Here is a 23802-nt window from a genome sequence, read left to right as displayed (position 1 = left end):
GGCTCAGTGAATCATCATCTCCTAACATCGATCTCTTAGTACCACCACAATATAATATCGTTAGGTTAGACAGACCAAGGAAAGTGGGAGGAGGTATAGCTTGCAATCACCGATCTGAGATCGAAGTCAGTCAATTCCAATCGGACCCCCTAGACTCTTGTGAATACCTTGGTCTTAATATAAGAGCAACAAATAATCAAAGATGCAATATACATGCGTTCTACCACCCACCGGGAGAGAACGCAAAGTTCACAGAGCAACTAATAGAGATCATAACGGCCAACACTAACTCGGATGCCAATAATATATTCCTAGGCGACTTCAACCTCCACTGGGACGACGACAATGACAAACTGGTTAACTCGCTTAAAGACTTCCTGATTGAGCTAAACCTTACACAAGCCTGCACCCAACCTACTCACTCACAAGGAGCGACATTAGACTGGATTATTTCAAGAAATAAAGAGGCATCAATCCTTGCTATAGACCCGTGTGACTGGTCGGACCATCACGCCATAACATTCACGATACCTACAATGAAAAAGGGCAGGACCATACAACCCCGCAAGTTCAAAAAACTGATCCGAGATACAAAAGAGGCCAATATTGAACGATTGGTTGAAAGATGCGAGAAAGACCTGAAACCACCTAACAGTCAGAATGTTAATGAGTTGACGGATCACTATATAACATCAATAGGAAACATCGTCAATGACAACATGCCACAAAAAATGAAAAGAGTCTCAGAGAAGCCAAAAAATCCTTGGTTTAGTGAATCATTGAATGAAGATCGGCGCAAACTGAGAATGGCCGAAAGGAAATGGAGGCAACATCCCTCCTCTCCCGAGCTGAAAGCCCTCAGAAATACCAGAAATCAATACAACAAAAAGATAATCAATTCAAAAAAAGAATTTATAAGAGCGGAACTGGACAATGCCACAAACAGACCCCGTAAACTCTTTGAGATTCTAAAACAACAGTCAAATAAACTAACCAAAACGGTTCAAGAGAACGCGAGAACTCCCATAGGTTGCGAAGAATTCTCCACATTTTTCACGGAGAAAACAAAACTGCTGGAAACTGAGCTCACAAGTGCAGCGGCCAACCTCCGGACCCTTCCTTCTCCTGATAATGAGGCCACTGTGACAACAGTGGGTAGCCAAACAAAAAATAAAGCAAAGTGGGACACTTTTGAATTATACGACCAGGAAAAGATCGCCAAAACGCTAGCGGAGCTCAGACCAAATAACCATTACCAAGATCCTCTACCGGCAAAGTGCTTAAGAGAAATCAGCCACACCCTAGTTCCGATCTGGACGGAGATAATAAATGCCTCACTAGCACAAGGGATCCTCTCTGACTGCCTAAAATCTGGTCAGGTTGTGCCCATCATCAAAAAACCGACAGCGGATCCAACAGACCCAAACAACTACAGACCAGTGACCAACATCCCTTTACTGGCCAAACTTATTGAGAAGTGCGTGCAGGGCCAACTGAGTCAACACATTGCGAAGTTCTCATTATTAGATGATTGCCAATCTGGATTCAGAACAGGGCATAGTACGGAAACTGCGATCCTGCATATTGTTGATGACGCCTTACAAGCCCTAGATCGAAATCAAGCATGCCTACTGATTCTCCTAGACCTGTCATCCGCATTTGACACAGTAAATCACGAAATGCTGATGACCAGGCTACATGACAGGATGGGTTTGTCCGGAAACGTGCTGAAATGGTTCAATTCTTTCCTGCAGAATAGGACTCAACGATTCCTGGTCAACCAAGCAATCTCCGACCCGCGCCCTAACACAACTGGGGTCCCACAAGGTTCAACGTTATCCCCGGACCTATTCAACCTGTACTTGGAACCTCTCACGGAAATTCTTCGAAAATCACAGATATCCTATCACATGTATGCAGACGACACGCAAATATACATAAAGATCGCCTCCCTTGATGACATCGACCTAATGAACGAGACACTAAAGAGAGCTCAGCAATGGTTAACCTCTAATCATCTAAAACTAAATGCCCATAAAACAGAATTCTTACTAATTTCACCAACAAAGAGCCTACCCGAGGTAAAGGAATGGACTAAACTGGTGACCGCGCTGAATTGCACCCCGACCCTAGTAAACTCAGCTAAATCACTAGGAATTACGTTAGATGAGAACCTCGACATGAAAGACCACATTAACTCAATGGCCAAGAGCGCCCGTTTCCACTTGAGCTACCTAAGAAAATTGAAGCCATTTATCTCAGAGGCGGATCTAAAATTGGCTACCCAATCCCTAGTTATCTCGAGGATTGAATACGGCTGCACCACGTTAGCTGGCCTACCAAAATCATCCACTGCACCACTAAAAGCCTGTCTCAACGCAGCTGCAAGACTCATCAAGGGATCGAAGAAATTCGATCACATATCTCCTCACCTGAAAGCACTAAACTGGCTACCTTACGAGGCCAGAATTCAAATGAAGATGGCTTGTATAACTCACAAAGCGGTTCACTTCAACACGCCGAGATACCTAGCCAAGAAAATTATGCTATCTGGAGGTAACAGACCAACTAGAAGCGTTAATGAGTTACTACTGAGGCCTGCCTTTTTCCATAAGAAAAAGACCTATGACCAAGCGTTTTCTGGAGCTGCCCCTAGAGTCTGGAACTCACTACCACCAAACATCAGGAAGATTAAAAATACAGTAACTTTCAAACGGGAACTGAAGAGCCACATGATGAATAAATACCTTACATAGGGAAGCATATTGAACACTGATATGAACATCTACGCTAAAAAGGCGGATCGCCTTGTCAAGAATTTTCTGAAGACCAATATCCGACAAATGACTTTACTATTACTTCACATCTATGTGATCTGATAACTGTATCCTATAACCAAAACTATATAACCTCTACCTCATTTTGACTTATCTCTGTGATACTGGATACAAGCTAAGCCTTATTCAACTCTTAATGCTAATTGCACACTTGATTGAACTGGTAATGCTATATAACCCTACCTCACTGAGCCTGGCTCTATGCCTAAGACTCAAGTTAATACTTATTTACCTCGTAATGCTAACTGCACAGGCTTAAGAATATATATATATCTAATCACCCTTATAGCCTATCGCCTTCTACCTCATATATGTTTGTTGTTATATTCGCTACTATAATGTCTATTTGTAATCTACATTCTATGTTAAGCGCTCTGATACCCACGGGTCTTGTCCGCGCTATACAAAACACTATATAAATAAAATAAATAAATAATAAATAAATAAGAGGTGATCCAGGTAGTTCTCAGTCTTTTCTCTACTAAGGTCGTCACATCTTTTTCTGTGGGCAGTTAAGATGCATAGGTTAATGAGTTGTCAGCCTGGGAAAGTAGATGACAGCACTGAGTCTCAGTAGACTTCCAAACAGCCTGTATCGTATCCTTAAACTGCTTTGCAAACTCGTTGCATTTAGCAATGGAGCCTCTCAGATGTTTCTCATGCCTTTGCATGCTAATTTCTGTAAAAAAAATCAAGATGGGAGTTGATAAAACTAAAGTGTGCATTGAGACAGAAAATAGACCCCAGACACCAAAATAAAAGTGGCCCCATTAGTGATTTAGATAGCTAAAAAAGTGCCACATGTCTGCATATTGGGACAGTTTTAACCTTGTAAACATATGCTTGTTAGAACTGCTAACATGACAAAATTGGCTTAAGCCCAAGTGGCACATTTAATTGTAAGTCGCTAATAAAGTGGTACTACTTGTAACCAGGGCCTGTAAATGACATGCTACTAGTGGACCTATAGCACTTATTGTGCTACCCACTTAAGTAGCCCTTGAAACATGTGTCAGGCCTGCCATTGCAGCCTGTGTCATCAGTTTAAAACTACCATATTTGCTAAATAAACCTTTTGCAAGACCCAAACATTCCTTTTTTAATACGTATAAGCCACCCACAGGATAGCCCTTAGAAGTTCATAGGGTTGGGTGCTTTCTATTTAAAAGGTTGGACATATATTTTGTGTATTTTCCATGTCCTAATAGAGAACAAAATCCTAAATTACATTTTCGCCCATAGGACAACATTGGGTTACCTCATTCCATTTATTAAGTGATAACGTTTGGGAGCAAGTAGGAATGCCATGTTTTTTGTGTCTGATGAATTGTAATTCAAAACCCTCTTTAGTTGTAAAGATGGATTTGAAGTCACAATTCTGAAAATGGCATTTTCACAAAGACTGCGTTTTCTTTGCCCTAACTATTTGGTGCCTGCCGCTTTTTCCTGGGTCAAATGATTAGGTGAAGCAGGTAGTTGGTCTTTCTGCATTCCTCTCAGACCACCACATAATAGAGGTTGTGGGTGTGCCGGGACGTCAGTGGCAGAGTCAGCACAAGTCGTCCTAGATCGTCAATCAGTGTATCGAAGAGTCCCAGGCTGCCCGGATGAATACCGGAATTAAGTATACGAGGTACAACTAAGGAATCAGGTTAAAATACCGTGATCCTAGTAAGAACCTAAGACCCTATTGGTCTTGAACTACAGAGACACACTGATCTCAAGCACATTCCCCCCTTTTTTCTTTACACATTAGGTCATGAAGAAAGCCCAACTGACCCATATGAGCAACCATTAGGGCTGAAACATGTCGACCTTTTTACGGACATTCACAAGTGCGGGTGATTCCTAATACATCTCCCTACGCACGGAACAGATTTTAACACTAACTCTGAGGCCAGATATATTAAAGCTATTTGTGAATCTGGATATATGAGTTTTTTTTTATAGAAATCCCTCTTTGTGAGAACTACAACCCATCCCCCCCCCCACAAAATCACTGATCACTACTGTTTTAACCAGGGGTTACCTCCGGGTGGAGGAAGCATGACCACTAACCCGATGATGATGCTGTCACGTCCCTAAGGAGTAAGGCGGAGAACCAAGATATAACGCCACCACCGGGCTCCGTACGTTAATGAGGGTTTTTTATTGCTACATAGCACAAAAATGATACCCTAGTTACGCATGACAAGTGATCCACCCCTAATTGATTTTTGGATACAAGAATGAGGAAGCCGTGTGGATCATAATTCCTTCCTTCTCCCTCCCCCTGATTTAAAGAAGTTGTCAGGAAGGGCCATCCTGATTGATTAGGGGCGGAGTTGTCACATATCCCTCTTGCATTTCAAAGACACTACCTTAGCTCTTACACAGAGGACTTCACACTAGCCTATTTTGCTTGCAGACAGAGACCAAAGCAAGGCAACAGGAAGTCCAAGACACCCCTAGAGGGGAAGGTTCTAGAAGTTTCTTTCACTTCAAAGTGGACACAAGGGATACAAAGATCATCATTCCCACTCTTCTGTCCACTCCTGGACCTGCAGATACTACATAAGAACTGCTTAACTGGACCTGCCTGGACTTGCAACTGGATCTGTCTGAGGTCTACAATGAAGTATGAGAAAGAAGACTGGACCTGCACCCTTCATCCCAGATTAAAGTGACTCAAATGGTCAGCTGACTTACCTCCTGTTCTGACCTACAAAACCACACCAAGCTCCAGAGGCCTCCATGCAGCTGCCCAGCTGATTTATTGCACTAGAACGGCCTGGACATTTTACCGGACATACCGGAGCCCTGCTGGCCTCTGCTGTAGTACGTTCCTGATGCCCTAGAGATTCTAAGCCTCCCAGGTCCTGGACCCTTGGTGTGGCATCAGATGAGTTCCTCCTTCAAGAAAACGTTAAGTCCTGAAGATTTGGGCTCTCCGCGACTTGGAATAGATCTTGCCATCTACAGTAACTGACAATGCGAAGCTCGGGTGAACTCAACTCTTCGCTTTACAGCGATTTCATGCATCAGCAGCGGTCCGTGCAGGTAAGAGCGATGGGGCCGGTAAGGGGGGGATTTTGATAGACGAAGACGAGGGAAAATTCATTATTTATTCAATTTTTGCTTGTGGAGGTATGTTTCATCCCCCCAACCCAGCCCCACCGCTCTTACCTACACGAGCTGCTGCTGTCCACTACTATACTTACTCTAAATCATTGAAATTGCATATCTCTGTTGCTACTGATTGGATTTTTGTCATTTTGGTGTCAAAATGTAATTACATTTTACTCTCTGTGTCTAGATTGGTTTGGGATTTTCCTTGTGTTGTGTTTCCACTTTATTACTGTTTGTGTACTGCATAAATACTAGACACATTGTCTCTAAGTTAAACCTTACTGCTTTGGTACCAAGCTACCAGAGAGTTAAGCACAGGTTAATTTAGTGACTTGTTTGGTTCACCATGACAAGGATTGTGGTTGTTGTCTGAGTATGACTCCCTCCTCCCCCTCAACTAAAAACCACTTTCCTACAGTAGGGAAGAAGGCTTAACCAATAATATTGTGGTCATGTTCATCCTTGATGACCCTAAGTACTCAAGACACACTGATTGGGTTCTAGTACCACACATGGCAGCTTATGAACAATTCAGGAATAGGAATCCACTTAAAAGGGTAGTGAACAGAGCCCACAAGGAAGAATGTCCAATCAGGAAATGGTGCTGAAAACTGACCTGAAGATGTCCACTTTCTTGGAAAATCTATAAAAGGAACCTAACAAATTAATCTCTGTCCAATAAAAGCATCATATTTGCCAATTGGAGCCCCAGCGATTTGAGGCTGGCCGCTTTTCTTAACACTGCCACGGTGACCGTATGGGGCCACACTGCAAAGGTGTCCCCGAATCAATGCTGAATACACACCTTCTGACATACTTTAACATCTGACATTCTTTACACGGGACGCCCAGGAGATGAAAGTGGATGCTTTCATGAAAGTCTGCAGTAACATGGTTCACTATGCCTTCTCACCCTTTCAAATGATTCCAAGGGTGGCAGTTCAGGTACCAGGCCATTCAAAATGGTTTATTTCCGCATGAAACAAGCCACGGTAGCCGGTACGAACCAGCAATATAAGGCCACTTGGGCACTGTAGTATCATTGATGTTTGAATTTGCTGAGACATATTACGATTCTGAAATTCTGTCAGAACAAACAGACGGGGCCTGGCATACAGGACCATCAATTCCTTCTGATTGGTTATTTCTGCAGGTCAAACCACTTTGGAAGGCTTTCATGTGGGAGAACACCTATTGATCTGCTGGCAGCTAAGGTGTCCCAAGTTACATAGTCCCCTCAGTAATAATAAATACACACATTTGTGTGATGTCAACAGAGTTAGGTTCTTCTTTGTCTCATATGTCTCAAATGAGAAATGAAGAAGGAAGTGACTCTGAGCTAAATTGGTAAACTTCTGTGTCTCCGGGTCTCCGACGTCCACTCATTGGACTTTGACAGTCAATCAATCAATCAATCAATCAATCATGGGTTTGTAAAGCACGCTACTCACCCGTGAGGGTCTCAAGGCGCTGGGGGGGGGGCAGAGGGGGCAGCTCCAGATCTGTCGAAGAGCCAGGTCTTGAGGTCCTTCCTGAACGTGTGTAGGGTCGAGGAACGTCGGATGTTCACAGGAAGATTATTCCAGGTCTTGGCTGCGATGTAGGAGAAGGCCCTTTCGCCTGTTCGGTTTCTGCAGATGCGGGAGATCTCTGCCAGGACGAGGTCAGAGGAGCGGAGGTTCTTCTTGGGGGACGTGGAGGATCTTCTCTTGTTGAGGTATTTGGTACCGATGTTTTAGAGGGATTTGTAGGTGTGGGTGAGGAGTTTGAAGGCGACCCTCTTCTCGATGGGGAGCCAGTGGAGGTCTCATAGGAGATGGTTCATCTGTTTGTGACGCGGTGTCCCGAGTATGAGTCTGGCTGCTGCGTACTGGATGGTTTGGAGTTTGTGTAGAAGGGTTCTTTTGATCCCGGCATAGAGTGTGTTGCAGTAGACCCTTGGTGCAGTCCGTGCAGGTAAGAGCAATGAGGCCGGTTAGGGGGGGATTTCGACAGACGAAGACGAGGGAAAATTAATTATTTATTCAATTTTTGCTCGTGCAGGTCTGTCGCATCCCCCAACCCAGCCCCAGTCTGCTGGTTATGAGCGCTTGAGTGACGTTCCTTCTGCAGTCAGGGGGATCCACTTGAAAGTCTTGTGAAGGATGCGCAGGCAGTTGAAACTGGTGGAGGCGACGGCGTTGATCTGGCTGTTCATGGAGAGGGAAGAATCGAGGATGATGCCAAGGTTTTGTGCATAGTCTGAAGGAGTGGGTGGATTCCTGAGGGTGGCGGGCCACCAGGTGTTGTCCCAGGTGGAGATGCAGGGTCTGAGGATGAGGACTTCGGTCTTTTCTGAGTTGTGTTTCAAACAGTCTTGCTTCATCCAGGCTGCCACGTCATTCATTCCTTCCTGGAAACAGAGTCCGGTGTCTTCAGGATTCTTCTTGAGCGAGAGGATGAGCTGGGTGTCGTCGGTGTAGGATACAATGCTAAGCCCATGCTGTCTGACGATGGCGGTGAGGGGGCCATGTAGATGTTGAAGAGCGTGGGGCTGAGCAATGATCCTTGGGGTAGTCCGCAGTAGATATCGGTGGGTTTGGAGAGGAAGGGAGTGAGTTTGATCCTCTGGGTTCATCCGGAGAGAAAGGATTGGATCCAGTCGAGGGCAGCTCCTTGTATCCCTGCGTCGTGAAGTCTGGCTGTGAGCGTGCGGTGTGAAACTGTGTCGAAGACCGAGAAAGGTCTAAAAGGATGAGGGCCTCAGTGTGTCCCTGGTCGAATAGCATGCAGATGTCATCAGTGGCGGTGAAGAAGGCGGGCTCGGTGCTGTGGTTGTGGCGGAATCCAGAATGGAAAGCGTCCAGGATGGAGTTCTCTTTGATGAAGGTGGTTAGTTGGGCGTTTATGAGTCTCTCTGTGACTTTGGCCGCAAAGGGGAGGAGAGAGTGGGCCTATAGTTTTTCAGGGCCGTAGGATCGGTTGTCTGTTTCTTGAGAAGGGGTTAAACCTGCGCCCGCATAAACTGTTTATGCCTTAGGACTTTCAGAAAGAGGACTACGTTCACAATCCAGTTGGTTCCTTGTCTTGTTTTTCTTTCTGAAACTAAACTGTTTGTTGCTTAGCGTTTGCGAGCAAAGGAAGAAGTTATAAGCTTTACTCGATAAGTAATATGCCAAACCTGTAAACTTTATCACTTCCCTAGAAATAAGACAGCTTTGAAAAAAACATATTTCTTGCCTCCAGTCCTAACTTAAAATGCAAAATGTCCTTGTTAACATAAAGGAAAGTTTAGAGTATAAAGGAAAGTTTAGAGTATCCACTTTAGAGGAAGTGAGGCGACGATTAGCTCAATACGATATCAGGGTGGTTGCTGGTAGCAATGTATTATTAACATGATGGATTGTTATGATGATTTGTGATAATTTGTTATCTGTCCCTGGTCTTGCTGTGATTATTTTATTTTGACCTAGGGCTACAGTAACATTTGGTGGTTATGTGGTTCTATACTATGCATTGAACAGAAATAAGACTGAAGAAGATGATGCATATCTGAGTAAGAATAGATGTGTTGCACAGACTTGGAATAGCATAAAAAAAAACTTTTGTTGGGACCTTGAATTGTAATTTTGTGTTTCTGATCATTTGTAATTTATTTCCTGCGGCTAATGGGAAATATATAAATTATTCTCGTTCAGCTATTATTTTCAGAAAAGACATTTCAAAAGCAAAATCCATGTCTCAAGGCCCTTAATTATATGTAAACTTTTGTGTAACTATGAACTTTTCAATTCACCACAGGAATTCTACAAGTTAAAACATTTAAAAAATCCTAGTTAAGCCCAATCTTAGTCAACAGGTGACCTGCGACATAAACCCACCGTGACGTAACATCCGATGTTATCATATTTATTTATTTTACTAATTATGTGGTGTGCTGATTTTTAAAGTATGCACTTTTATCTCCAATACTTTTAGTATCTTACAATAATATAATGTTTGTGAAAATAATAAAACAAAATGTGAAAGTGATATCTACAGCACACCGAAGAAAATAATCCATGCCCCAATATTCTATGCAAAGTGGGAATAGATGCATAAGTAGTCGCTTTATGCATAAATAGCTTATAATATTGTTAAGAAAAACATTTGAAACAGTTACTCCAGTCAAAGAGCTTTTTAAATAATGGAACGAGGCGAGTAAATTCTACATTTGAAATTCAGTTTGATAACACCATACTAATTTCATCAGAACAGTACTCACCTCCATGTGGAAAGAACTGAGAATAAATTCCTTTGAAGGTCTCCTCGTTAACCACTCCGCTGGGACATTCCTAGAGAAAGGAGCAGACAATCAATATGAGAAACACTCTCACTGAATTTATACCCATCAGATTTACACATGGGGTCTAAAATATATGTAAGGTTTAATTATTTAGAGTTCTAATGTGCTATCTGATATTTTACATTCCTGGTACACATACACTGTCTGCTCGCAGTCCTTTCTGAAATTGCAGAGGCAACGGGAGAAACGTTCATTTTTCAGAATTCCTGAACAACAGACGCTATTAAGTATTTAAATAGGTGTTTCGTTAAATCATTTTGATATCTAACGTGATCAGTGAAACTCAATTTTCCTGTTCCATGGTTTCTGATTGCTCAATTTGCATGATTAGTGACACCTATACTGTACACAATCAAACGATGTTCACATTGTAATACTGTTTACCAAGAGATCATTTTATATCTCAATTACATTCATTGCCACATCCTTTTTTTATTTTTTTATTTTAAGGATGCGACCTGGTTTAAATATGTGGCAGGCGAGGCAGTCAGTGTGTCCGTTATTTGCTTCAGTACATGTGAGTACATGTGAGTGTGTGTGTACACCCTTCAGGTCACGGTTTCGAACCCCCAACGAGCTGACACTTGTATCGTTTTGTTGTTGATTAAAGATGTGTCATAGATAGAGCCGTCTAAGGCATGGGCAAAGTGAGCATTTGCCCACGGCAGCAATATTTAAAGGGTCTCCCCCAGTAAAAGTGATCGGGAAAATCAGATTATTAAATCCAAATGGCCGTGGATCGAGAAAGGTCCACGGCTAGGAATAGGATGGGAGAGCTGATCAGGTGCAATTGAAGTGCAGTAGGGGGCATGAGAAAGGTCCTGCCAGGGAGCAGGAAGAAGCTTGGAAGCAGCTGTCATGGGAGTATCCGGAGTTGAGTGCTTGCAGGTGGACTGTGTAGCGGTGATGTTTGGGCAGACCAGGGTCGAGGCGCTATGTGTGTCCAGGCACGGACAGCAATGCCAAGCTTGCTTTTGCGCTAGGGCACACCTGCTGCACACACTCTCTGCTCTGTCACGCAGCAGCCCCCATTAAATAGGTCCTGGGAGGGAGAGCACAGGTGTTGGAGAGCGGGGTAAAGGAAAGGTAAGGCGCAAAAGGTGGGAGAAGGCACACAAGGGAAATGCAGGTAAGGAGCGGGGAGGCGGGAAAGTGTAGGAGATGGTAGAAATCTTGGGGTAGTGGGCTGGAAAACAAAGGAAAACGGGCACAAAAGAAAGCTGGCATGAATTAAACAGGGAACAAAGAGAGAGAGAGAGATAGTAAGGAAAGTAAAATGGACAAAAAGGATGCAGGCAAAGAGTGAGAGAGAGAGTGGAGAGCGATAGACGGGCACAAAGCAATTGGTCCCACAGTAAAGCGGACACAGAGAAAAGAGGGCAACAGTGTTTGAGAGAGAATGAAAAGGCACAGGAAGATGGCACAAAGAGTGAGCGAGAGAAAGAAAAAGAACAAGAGAAGGCACAATAGTGAGTGAGACATTGAAGGAAGAGTGAGAGGAGGAGGAAAGAGTGAGAGAGAAGGATCACATAATGAGGTGGGGGCCTTATGGCAATAAGGCCAGGTCAAAATGGGCCTTAGACTGGTTACAGGACCAGTCCAGGTAAGTGGGAACTGGGGCACAGGCAGAATAAAGAAAGTTTCAAACAAAAGTAGAAAAATAAGAATGAAGTTCAGGAAGGTGAAAAGAAAAATCGAAAAAATGAAGGAAAAAAACTATAAGAGGAAGGATGTTACAAAAATGGGAAAAAAGAAAAAATATTAAAAATTATAAATTCTAATCCTTCTTAGGTGCTCATTTTATCTTGCTTTCCACTCTACCTGCTACTGCTAGTTGTTTACAATTGCACTGTAGTTTGGACACTAGCTGTGATTTTGAAGTTGTCTACAAATGTGGGTTTATCACCAAAGGAGATGCAAGAAGAAAACCAGGGGGTGTAGGGCTGTGGATTCAGCACAGGACAGTCTTTGACACCACCATTGGGAAAGGCCACACCAACTTTTTGTATAAAAACTGCAATTTGACATAAGGAATATGAAATCCCTGACTATTATACAGCATTATTTTTATTTTGTTGTGCACTCTGACTGCCACTGCTTTTTGTCCCTTATTGCAATATACTTTGCACATAGAAACGTGCTGCATTCCTGGAGCTGGAAAATAACTATTATATATAAGTAAAGGGAATTCAATCAAAATGAATTACCATTTTAAAAATATAATAAAGTTTTTTGCACTTTAAATGTAATGTTCTGTATGTATTTTATATGTAGGATAAATGTTTTAATTTTACAGCACCAATAACTGAATTTTAAATTACATTTTTAACATATTTAAGTGTATAACTATAAAATGATTTTTTAAAGGTTTTTGTAAAAGTTAAACCCATCTTAAGTAAAATGTTCATGTGTATTTATTATGTATAAAGACTTACTAAAAATTATTTATACAAATAATGTAAGTATTTTTTTAAATAATTGAAGTTATAGTGAATTTTAAAAAGGAAGATGTTTGTAAATTATTTTGAAAATAAAACCTTTTCTTATGAGTTATTCAACATCAAAATAATGTTATATATACTTAAGAAATGGTTAATCTATTTCAAAATGATTTCCTATGGGGTTTTATTTTAGGCCGGTAATGTCATTATTTTCCATGGGAGGGTGCTGCAGAACCTGTGAGAGGATATGAGCAGTGCTGGATTTACTTCAGCTCTGAGATGGAGTACATTTACTCCTGTTTTAGGTATTTTTGCTGTTGTAGGCCATTTCTACTGCACTAACTATAGAAGTGCAGTTGGTGAATACCAATGAGTTTTGTTGGTGAGTGCATGTCCTTACCTATCCCCCTCCCTAAACATCTCTTAACCTTTTCTCAGTCCTCCCTAAACCCCTTCCATGTATTCATTTATTCATAAACGTTCAGCATTTTCAAGCTGCTACCCCTTGTCCCTTCCACTTTTACTACTGAGAAGTATACCTATGCATCAGGGTGGAGATCTCTGCACAGAAAAGATAGAAGAGGTGGAGTTGTAGACCTCCGCACGCTGGTTAGTTATAGCATTTTCCAATATATTAGTAATACTATTGTGGTACTATTAACATACTCCAAAATTGACTTTTTGAATAGACCACTGTGACTTTCTGTCTGGCTACCTCATCTTTCTCTCTTTACCTCCGACCCTCGGTCTAGGTCCACTCTCTCCCCACAGCTCTGCTGTGCCGGCTCGTGCCTCCAGACCCTGACCTCCTCCTTGGGAGGTTTGAGGCTGCTGCCCCTCCTGCGCCTGCTGCCCGCTCCAACTAGGACCAGAGTGGCTACAACCACCATAACCATTCTCAGCCGTTTTTGCCTTAATTTTTTCCCTGTTGTGCCACTGTTATTGTGCCCATCTGTGTCCTCCCACACTGTTTTTAATTTCTCGTGCCTGCCTCTTCCTTTCGCCTTTCGCCTCTTCTACCCCTGCGGCCCCTCCCCCTGGAATTCCCCTCCGGAATTCCCCCGCTTCTGCCTCCCAGCCTCTCCTCCTCTCACATCCCCTACTTAATGGCGGCCGCTGTGCGGTTGAGTTCTGGCAAGCCTGTCTGCGTCCGTCTGCGACCCGACTCTACGACACCACCACTCTCTTCGCTCTCAACCCAGGAAGACTTAGAGAATACCAACAGGCATCGCCAAACACGACCCACGGCCAGTTCTCCTGCCTCCACTGCCACCAGACCCTCACTGCATCCCCAGCCTCCAACAACGCCAACGCCAGCACCGGCGGCACACTAAAATGCATCATCCTCAACGTACGCTCCGTACACAAACACGCCATGGAAATTTGTAACTTACTCAACTCTCTCTCGCCCGACATCACCTTCTTCACAGAGACCTGGACCAGTGCATCCTATGCCCCAACATCAGCACTGCCATCCAAGACAGATACAAGATCCAGAGGAAAGTCCGCCCCAAACACCCAGGAGGGGGCCACACCATGGCCCACAAGAGCACCCTCGTCTTACCACCTCCAGCAAAACCTTTCCCTCTGCCGAACACCTGCTCTTCCAGATCCAGACCACCCTCAAAGCCGCACTCCAAGGAACCCTCATCTACAGACCCCCAGCCCCTGAACACCTTTCGCCACCACCATCACCAATTTCATCGCATCCCATGCCATCGCCTCAACAAACTACACCAATTTTATCACATCTCATGCCATCGCCTCAACAAACTACATACTCAATGGAGACCTGTACTTCCACCTCGACAACCCCATCGACCCCAACTTCACTATCCTTTGTATCAACCTCGCCAGCATCTGACTTAAACAACTCATCAACACCCCTACCCACAGAGCAGGACACACCCTCGACCCCATCTTCGCAGCAGGAAACAGCGTCCAATTCATCCACACAACTCAGCTGCCATGGAACGACAACTACTGCATACACTTCGCCATCAACAAAGCCAAGGCACCCAAACCAGCCCCACACCCACCACGAAGAAACTAGAGCAAGGTTACCGACAAGCAACTTAACTCCACCCTCACCCAAGACAACCACACCTGGGCACCTCACGTAAATGACGCAAACAATGCAGCCAGAAAACTCCACACCTGGATCTTCAACTGCGCAGGCAAGCTTGCCTGCTACGCAACCCGGACAGACAATGCCCCAGGAAAGCTGCCTGGTTTACCACCGCTTTCCAAGAAGCCAGACTCACCTGAAGACGCTTAGAGAAGAACTGGAGCAACACCAAGACAACCAAAAACCACAACTCCTACAAGGACGCGATGATGGACTACCACAACCAGATGAGGAACTTCATCCACAACAAAATCCTGGCCAACTTCACCAACTCCAAGGAACTTTTCAGTGTCATTCAAGAATTCACCAATCCACGCAGCAAAGTCACAGACATCACCCCATCTCAAGACCTCTGCGGCAAGCTTGGAACCTATTTCCACATTAAGATCAAAAACCTCTACACCAACTTCATCGACCATCCACCAGGCGCCACAGATGGCCCCCCAGAAACACAAGCCAGCCCAACATCTCCAACTATACACCAATCCCGGCCGAAGACACCGCCTCGACCATGAAAAGCACCACTGCCCCCCTCACATCTACCACAGAGCTGCAGCCACCATCGCACTGGAACTACAACGCACCATCAACACCACATTCCAAACAGGCACCTTCCCAGATGACTGGAAGCACACAGAAATCAGACCCAAGAATTATCGGCCCATCTTGCTCCTCCCCTTTGCATCCAAAGTTGCAGATTAAACAGCCAATAGGAAACTAACACGATTCATTGAAGAGGACGATGTCCTCCACCCATCCCAATCCGGATTCCGAAGCAACCATAGTACAGAGACCGCCCTACTCGCCGCCACAGACAACATCTGAGCCCTCATGGACCAAAGCCACTCCGCAGCCCTCAACCTACTCCACCTATCAGTGGCCTTTGACACCATCTCCCACTGCACACTAGTCCCCAGACTACTCAACGCAGTAGTCTCTCCCGACCTGTTTGGAAGAGGTCGCTCCCCCCCACGCTCCCAAGGCTTGGTGGCTTCGTGACAAAAGAGTGCCTGATAGCTGTCCCGCGGTATCGTAGCGCCTTCCAGCTGAATCCACAGCGTGACCTCTCCCCCGCATTACTGCCGCTGCCTGCATTGCTCGTTCTTGACATATCGTTTTGGAATTTGTGCATTGTGCGCTTTTAACATCTCTGTATTGTGCTGTTAAGGCTGCGCATTGTTGTTAGACGAGTATTAGAATTTTTAGCCGGATTGCGCCTCTGTTTACCCGCCAGGCTCGCCCAGTTTCGTTTTCCCCTACTTGCTGCCATTTTGTTGTTTGTTGTGCTTCCTAGGCCGTAGCTCCACCCCGCGCCCGCCTCCCAGCTGACCCTGCCTCGCCCCTCCCCCCCTACACCTACATATGACAGATGCCTCCGCGCGCAGCATTCACGCGCATCGGTCGCGCCCCATGCGTGCCGAAGGTGCGCCAAAGGTAAGCCCGTCCACGCCCGTCTGCGCCTGGACCGTGCCCAGCGCCAGACCCTCTGGCCCCCACAAACCGCACTCCTCCAGCATAACGTATGACGCCACCACCCTCCTAGCCCTTAACCCCGGACGCACACCTCAATGCTACGAAGCTGCCCCGGGACATACCCACGGTCCCTTCGCCTGCCACTCCTGCAAATTTACCAGCATCAAGACCCATACCACATCCACTAACCCCAAACACAGCTCCCACTCCAACCACCTGAAGTGCATCTTACTGAACACCCGCTCGGTCCACAGACACGCCACCGAACTCTGGGATCTACTCGACACTACATCACCGGACGTCGCCTTCCTTACTGAAACATGGATGAACGCATCATCAACACCCGACATCGCCATAGCCATCCCGGACAATTACAAGATCATCCGAAAAGACCGCACCGTCCAAACAGGAGGAGGCATCGCCATCGTCCATAAGAACACCATCAAAATCACGACCAGCTCCGACGATAACCTTACAACCGCCGAACACCTCCACTTCCAGATCCACACCGACCCTAGGACCACACTCAGAAGCACCCTCCTCTACAGGCCTCCAGGAACCCGCAAACAATTCAGCGAAGACATCACTGACTTCATCAGTTCACATGCCCTCGCCTCCGAGAACTACATTCTATTAGGAGACCTCAACTTCCACCTGGAAAAGAAAAACGACAGCAACACCACCACCCTTCTTGACAACCTGGCCAATCTCGGCCTCAAACAACTTGTTGACACCCCCACCCATGTAGCCGGACATACGCTCGACCCAATCTTCACCTCTAGCAAACACATCTCCTTCGATCGCACCGCAGCTCTCCACTGGACGGACCACAGTTGTGTTCACTTCAGCTACAAAACCACCTCGACCCACAACCCCCCACAATCTATTCCCCGAAGAAAATGGAACAAAATCACCACCAACCAACTCCTCACATCGCTCAACCAAAACCCACCCGCCCTCTCATCGGACCCAAACCAAGCTGCTATCAAATTCAAACAATTGCTCACTCACAGCGCTGACGAATTAGCACCCTTGAAAAACCATCACACCAAACAAAACAGCAAAAAGGCCCCCTGGTTCAACGATGACCTTAAGAAATCCAAAAAACTATGCCGTACTCTCGAGAAAACATGAAGAAAAAACCCAACCACCGACAACATGTCCACCTTCAAGGCAGCCACCCGCAAACACCACCAGCTGATTCGATCCACCAAGAAATTAGCATTCAAGAATCGACTCGACAACAACGCCCATAACAGCAAGGAACTATTCAACATCGTCAAAGAATTCACCAACCCCACCGCAGCCTCAAACGACATCACTCCCTCCCACGACCTCTGCGATTCGTTATCCTCCTTCTTCAACAACAAAATTGCTGACATTCACAACAGCTTCAAAAACAGTTCCAACGAACAATCCTCTCCACCCCCCTCAGAACCTAAACCGCCCTCTAACAACCTCAGCGCCTGGAACCCAATCACCACTGAAGACACCATCCGCCTAATGAATTCCATCCACTCTGGCTCGCCAACCGACCCATGTCCCCACCACATCTTCAACAAAGCAGACTCCATCCTCACACCCGTGATGTCATCAACTGCTCCTTCATCTCTGCTTCCTTCCCAGAAAGCTGGAAACATGCCGAAGTCAGCGCCCTCCTGAAGAGACCCCTCTGAACTTAAAAACTACCGCCCATATCCCTCCTCCCATTCCCGTCCAAAGTCATTGAGAAAGCCGTCAATAGCCAACTCGCCGCCTTCCTCGAATCCAACAGCTCCCTGGATCCCTCACAGTCCGGCTTTCGAGCCAAACACAGCACCGAAACCGCCCTCATCGCAGCAACAGACGACATCCGAACACTACTGGACAATGGAGAAACAGTGGCCCTCATTCTACTCGACCTCTCCGCCGCCTTCGACACTGTCTGTCACACCACACTCATACAACGCCTCAGCAACATCGGCATAAAAGGAAAAGCCTTGGACTGGATCATCTCGTTCCTTGCTGGGAGAACTCAGAGAGACCGACTTCCCCCATTCAAAGCAGAGGCCACCGAAGTCATTTGCGGTGTACCACAAGGATCATCACTCAGTCCCACCCTCTTCAACGTCTACATGAGTCCACTCGCTTCCATTGCGCGTCAACACAACCTTAACATCATCTCCTACGCTGACGACACCCAGCTGATCCTCTCCCTCACCAAAGACCCTACCACCGCCAAAACCAATCTTCACGAAGGCATGAAAGAAGTAGCCGTATGGATGAAAAACAGCCGCCTTAAACTTAACTCAGACAAAACGGAAGTGCTCATCCTAGGTTCATCCCCCTCTGCCTGGGACGACTCATGGTGGCCTTCGGATCTGGGCTCAGCACCCATACCCACAGACCAGGCACGTAACCTTGGCTTCATCCTAGACTCCTCACTCTCGATGACCAAACAAGTCAACGCCGTCTCATCCTCCTGCTTCAACGTACTTTGTCACCGGCGTAGCTAGGGGGGGGTGAGGGGGCGGACCGCCCCAGGCGGCACTATTTCAGGGGCGGTAGCACGACCCTAGTGGTTCTTTTCTATTTTATTATTTCGATTAGAGTTAGAGTTTATTTTATTTGCTGTCCCCTGCTTCATTCAGTCCCCGGAATTACCATTATTTAGACAGACGGGTCCGAGTCTGTTCTCGCTTTGGAGCATTTTTTTGCTCTGATAGAGATCTGACCGTAGTCTGTTGTTTATGGCCAACACGTAGGTTACTCTTTTATGCAGCACGTTTATTTCCGCGTTACTGGCGCCAGTCTCCACGGATGTCGAGGTAATGCAGCCTTTGAATTAATCTCCCAGGCTGGTGGTAAGCATCATTTTGTGTGTTTTCACAGATAGAAGTTGGGCCGATTTAACTCTGACCTCCCCAGTTTATTCAGTTTCCCTTTTCAGATAACTCAGTTCGGAATAATTTAAATTAACACGGGGAGCAAGTACATTTTCCATGCTTGTGATTAGTGGAGCAATTAAAATGGGCCAGCCGGTGAATGTTTTCACTCGGGCCAAGTGAAGGAGTTTTTCCCTTGTTTTGAAATAATTAGGAATATGCGGAGGTTATGAAAGAACCTTTATGCTTTACATTTCTTTCGTTTTAAATTACTTTTGCCTATGCCTTCATGAGTTGCCTTTATTGCTTTTCAGAAGAACACCTCTCTAGTTGTGTCGTGCCCTGGAACCTTCCTGTATTTGCATACTCTAACAGTGCCATCAGCGATTTTTAGAGGTAGCTACATACAGAAGTACTCTGTATTTCAACTTGCTCTTTTATTTCACCCTAATGATTTTAGAACCACTTTATTTCGGCAAGAGTTGTAGTACTTATGAATTTCAAGGTCTTAATCTCACTCTTTCTTTGAATCTTTTTTATTCTTTGGGCCTTTCCAACTAGGTTAGTCCGACATGGCGATATATAAGTTAATAGAATATCAGCCTGTCCTTATACACGCTCTGCACATTTTCATGCTCTGTATTGCCCACAGGAGTATTTTCAGTGGTATGAATTTTCTGCGGGTCAGTTTTTGTGATTAGCTATATCTCCTACGAGAATCAATTCATATAGATTTGTATATAAGTGTATATATGTAAATATGAAGATCTGTACCTTATTGTGTTTTAGGTTTCCTTTCCTCCCCAAGTCCTGATGAGGCCCAGATGAAAAGGGCTGACACACGTCGACATTATCATAAAAGAGAAGCCCATTGAGATTAAATTGTTCAGTAATTGAGAAATACAGTACCCTGCGATAGTCTATAGGGCGCCAGATTAATTATGCGCTCCATTGGTACTGTACTAAGGGCTCTCTCTTTATAATGGGTTGCGAACCATAATTTATGAAAAGAAAGTGTTCCCTCGCAATCCCTTAAGAAGTTAGGGCTACAAGGATTCTTTGTTTGTTTATGTTCATGTGATCTTGTGTCTACGTATGTTAAATGTATCTATCGATGTATGACAAAAAACATTAGTTTGCATTATGTTGCAGTTTGTACATTCAGATAATTGGTTTTCTGTTGACAAATATACTGATTTATAACTAGTTCATTGACTGGTGTGTGTTCGTCCATACTAAGAATACATGTTTTTTTGGGGAGAAATTTTCTCTTTTGAGGATTAATTAAGGTTTCCTTTATTGTTAAAACAATTGTCCCTGATCGATTTCGAAGCATCCAAATTGTTTCTTTGCCCTAGTGGCACGTGGCGGCAGCGTTTATTATTTGGGGACACTGACACACACGTCACCGACTCACCAAAGTCTGTCGCTGAGGAGCCCTGTCTGCACATGTGACGTGCAGTTATGTAACTGCAAGCGCACTGGCTGCAGGGCACCCATGCACCACCAAGCATAGTGGTGGTGGTGCAGTGCGTGGCGTAACCTTGCATGTGGTTCCCAGGGCCGTCAATCATGTAGCACGCCAACGCTACCAATGACGGCCCTGGACATAACTTTGTCCAGCCCTCGCGCAGACTAGAACGTAGCAGTGACGTGTCACATGCTCCACCACTATGCGCTCTCATGAGGAGTCTGTGGCAATGGCAGTGCTAGGGGATTTGCTGCTGCAGCAGAAGAGAACCAACCCCTATATAGAGACCCTGGCTGCCATCACTGTGGAGTACTGGAGGCCTAGGGCCAGATGTAGGTAGGCGTTTACCGGGTGGTAACGGCCAAATTCGGCCGTTACCGACCGGTAAGAGCAATTTGACATGTAGGTCCCTGTATTTTACAGACTCGGTAAATTTACCGATAGGTAAATTTACCGAGTATGTAAAATACCGAGTCGGTATCATTACGGATTCCGGTAAATTGGTATGTAGGTGGGACTCTTCTGAGTCCCACAAGCAGTACAAAATCGGTATTTTACCATCAAATACTACTTGATGGTAAAATACCGTTTCTGGTGTGCATGCACATGTGTGCATGCACACCTATGCCATATGACAGGCAGACCTGCCCTTAGGGCAGGTATGCCTGCCACATGGCACCCGAGCCTCTTTTGGGGGTGCCAGAGGGTGTCAAAGTGACACCCTCTGCACCCTTGTGACAGTCGGTATTTTCCGATGTGGTAAATACCGACCGGTAAATGCCCAATCAATCCTATGGGCTTCAAAGCCCATAGGAATGAATGGGCATTAACTGGTCGGTATTTCCCGCATCGGAAAATACCGACTGTTTCCGATTCGGTAATTGCACATCTGCATTTACCTACATCTCGGTACTTTTATTTTCCGACCTCTGAAATACCGAGTCGGTATGACTCGGTATTTAAGAGGTCGGAAAATAAAATTTACCTACATCTGGCCCTGAGTGAGGTAAGAGGGAGCTTAAACGGGTTTTGGAGCGGAGGAAAGGATCTTTGGTGAGTGGCAGTTCACAAGTCCTATAAAAAGAAGTGGGGGGGGGGTCAGAACTTATTTTCAAGGGCAGGATTCAGGCAGTCAAGTGAAAGATGTTCTTTCTTCCCTGTGCCGTGCAGAGGATCCCAGCATACCTGCTTCACTTGCATGAAAAGTATTACAAACCTTTCAACTCCAAAGTGTTCAATGGCTAGAGCTAGAACAGTACTCTGCCTAGAATCAAAGTATTTGTTGGAAACTATTTACTAAATATCCTCTGTTTTATGCTTGTGAGTCACTTTCAAGCAATTCTGTCTATTTCAGAGGGGATGAACACACAGATGATGAAGAAAAGTATTGAGGTGCAGCGCAGATTTCAGTAGAAAACACTGTCCCTCGTTAGGTTATTTTGAACACCGCATCCTTCTTTGTCCCATGCTATGTCTAAATTTGCTTCCACATCCCAAGTGTCCCTCAGGCACAGTTGGGGAACATCAGAGCTTGTAATACTCTCAAACTCTTTTTCAAATAATTATTATCTATTGCAGATGATGGTGTGTCGGCAAAACAGAACGCCCCCATGAGGAGCTTGATACCCTCCCTGCTCCTCCTCTTACTTACTACCGCAGGCCTCACTGCCCCAGAGCAGAAGCCTCCACTGTTCCTCTTTGGGGGTGGCTGCCTATGGGGTGGTGAGCAGAAACTTAACAGACAGAACAACAGACAGGGACATAAACAGTGCCACAACAGGTCAGAATGCTTCCAAAGATCTCAGTGCTCTCTCAGTGGAATTTACCTCTTCGGTAAAGCTTGCATAGAGAGTGAGGCAATAATATTATTTACTGGCACTGACTAAATGGTGCCAGAGGCAGGGCCATCCTTCGATAGAAACTCAAAGATTCTACAGGTTAAGTTCTTTTTTTGTAAGAAAATGTTATTGGCATTTCGCTTGACAAGTCCATACAATAAAAAGGACAACATCTACTCCACAAACAGCAGAATAAAACCATGTCATGCTTATAAGGCGTCTCCAACTCCTCCCCACTTATGACAGAATAACAAAGCAGCTAAGTTGCTATTCGATGGATAGTGAAGACTAAAGTATACCTTAGTGTACCCACTTTGCTTAGCACTTGTGTTTTAGGAAGGCAACAGTGCTTTAAATGTGCAGGTACTGAGTACCAGAACTTTTTAATTTTGAGACGGAGAGTACATGCACTTCTCAAGAGTAATGTAATACGGTTAATTGGAGAGTAGCAGCACTTCTCAAGAGTGACGTAGTACGTTTAATTACAGAGTACCGGCACTTCTCAGAAACAAGCAGGTACTCTGGTACAGGGTGCCTGTTCTTCAAATTTCCATTTCTAGCTTTGGAAGGCATAGGTAGGTAACATGCCTCAAGCTACTGTACATTTTTCAAGGGCGAGCACAGGATGTGATTTGTTTTTGCTTGTTTCGTTCACACCCAATTCTAGAGCTCAGCTTAGCAGTGGGCTGCCTGTGGAGGAGAAGTTGTGAGCTTCACCTGACTATTAGTGGCGATACTACATGTCTCTCGGACCTCTTTCAGGTGCTCGCCGTCCTTTTCCGCGTATCCAAAGATCCACCATGGGAGGTAGATCCTTCTCCTACTTGGCGGCCAAGACCTGGAACTCACTCCCCACTCACCTCTGCCTTACACAGAACCAAATCTCCTTCAGAAGAGAACTTAAAACCTGGCTATTCGAGAAATAATGAACCCCTTCCCCAAGCGCCTTGAGACCCTCTGGGTGAGTAGTGCGCTATATAAATTCTTGAACTTGAACTTGAACTACAAAGAACAGCCGTGGACTGGATCTGATCATTCTTCACCGGAAGAAGCCAAAGGATCAGACTCCCACCCTTCCTCTACGACCACACGAAAATCACCTGCGGAGTCCCACAGGGTACATCACTGAGCCCCACCCTCTTCAACATCTACATGGCCCCCCTCGCAACCATCATCAGACAATATGGCCTCAACATCGTATCCTACTCTGATGACACCCAGCTCATCCTCTCCCTCACCAAAGACCCCGCCACTGCCAAACTCAACTTCCAGAAAGGCATGCAAGACATCTCAGTCTAGATGACTAACAGCTGCCTGA

The 23802-nt window shown here is 45.3% G+C and overlaps 1 protein-coding gene across 1 annotated transcript in view; it reads right to left on the bottom strand.

Moving 5' to 3' along the window:
- The window catches only part of KCNIP4 (potassium voltage-gated channel interacting protein 4), a 1100610-nt gene that overhangs the window by 561238 nt on the left and 515570 nt on the right, over positions 1-23802 (bottom strand). The window contains exon 3 of the mRNA XM_086964441.1: positions 10189-10258. Within this exon, the coding sequence (XP_086820567.1) occupies positions 10189-10258 (70 nt within the window). The remainder of the gene's footprint in view (positions 1-10188; positions 10259-23802) is intronic.

The sequence above is a fragment of the Lissotriton vulgaris genome, chromosome 3_2 (assembly GCF_964263255.1).
Source record: "Lissotriton vulgaris chromosome 3_2, aLisVul1.2, whole genome shotgun sequence".
Classification (NCBI taxonomy): Eukaryota; Metazoa; Chordata; class Amphibia; order Caudata; family Salamandridae; genus Lissotriton; species Lissotriton vulgaris.
Note: the sequence above shows the minus strand (reverse complement) of the source record. Positions and strands in the feature narration are given on the sequence as shown.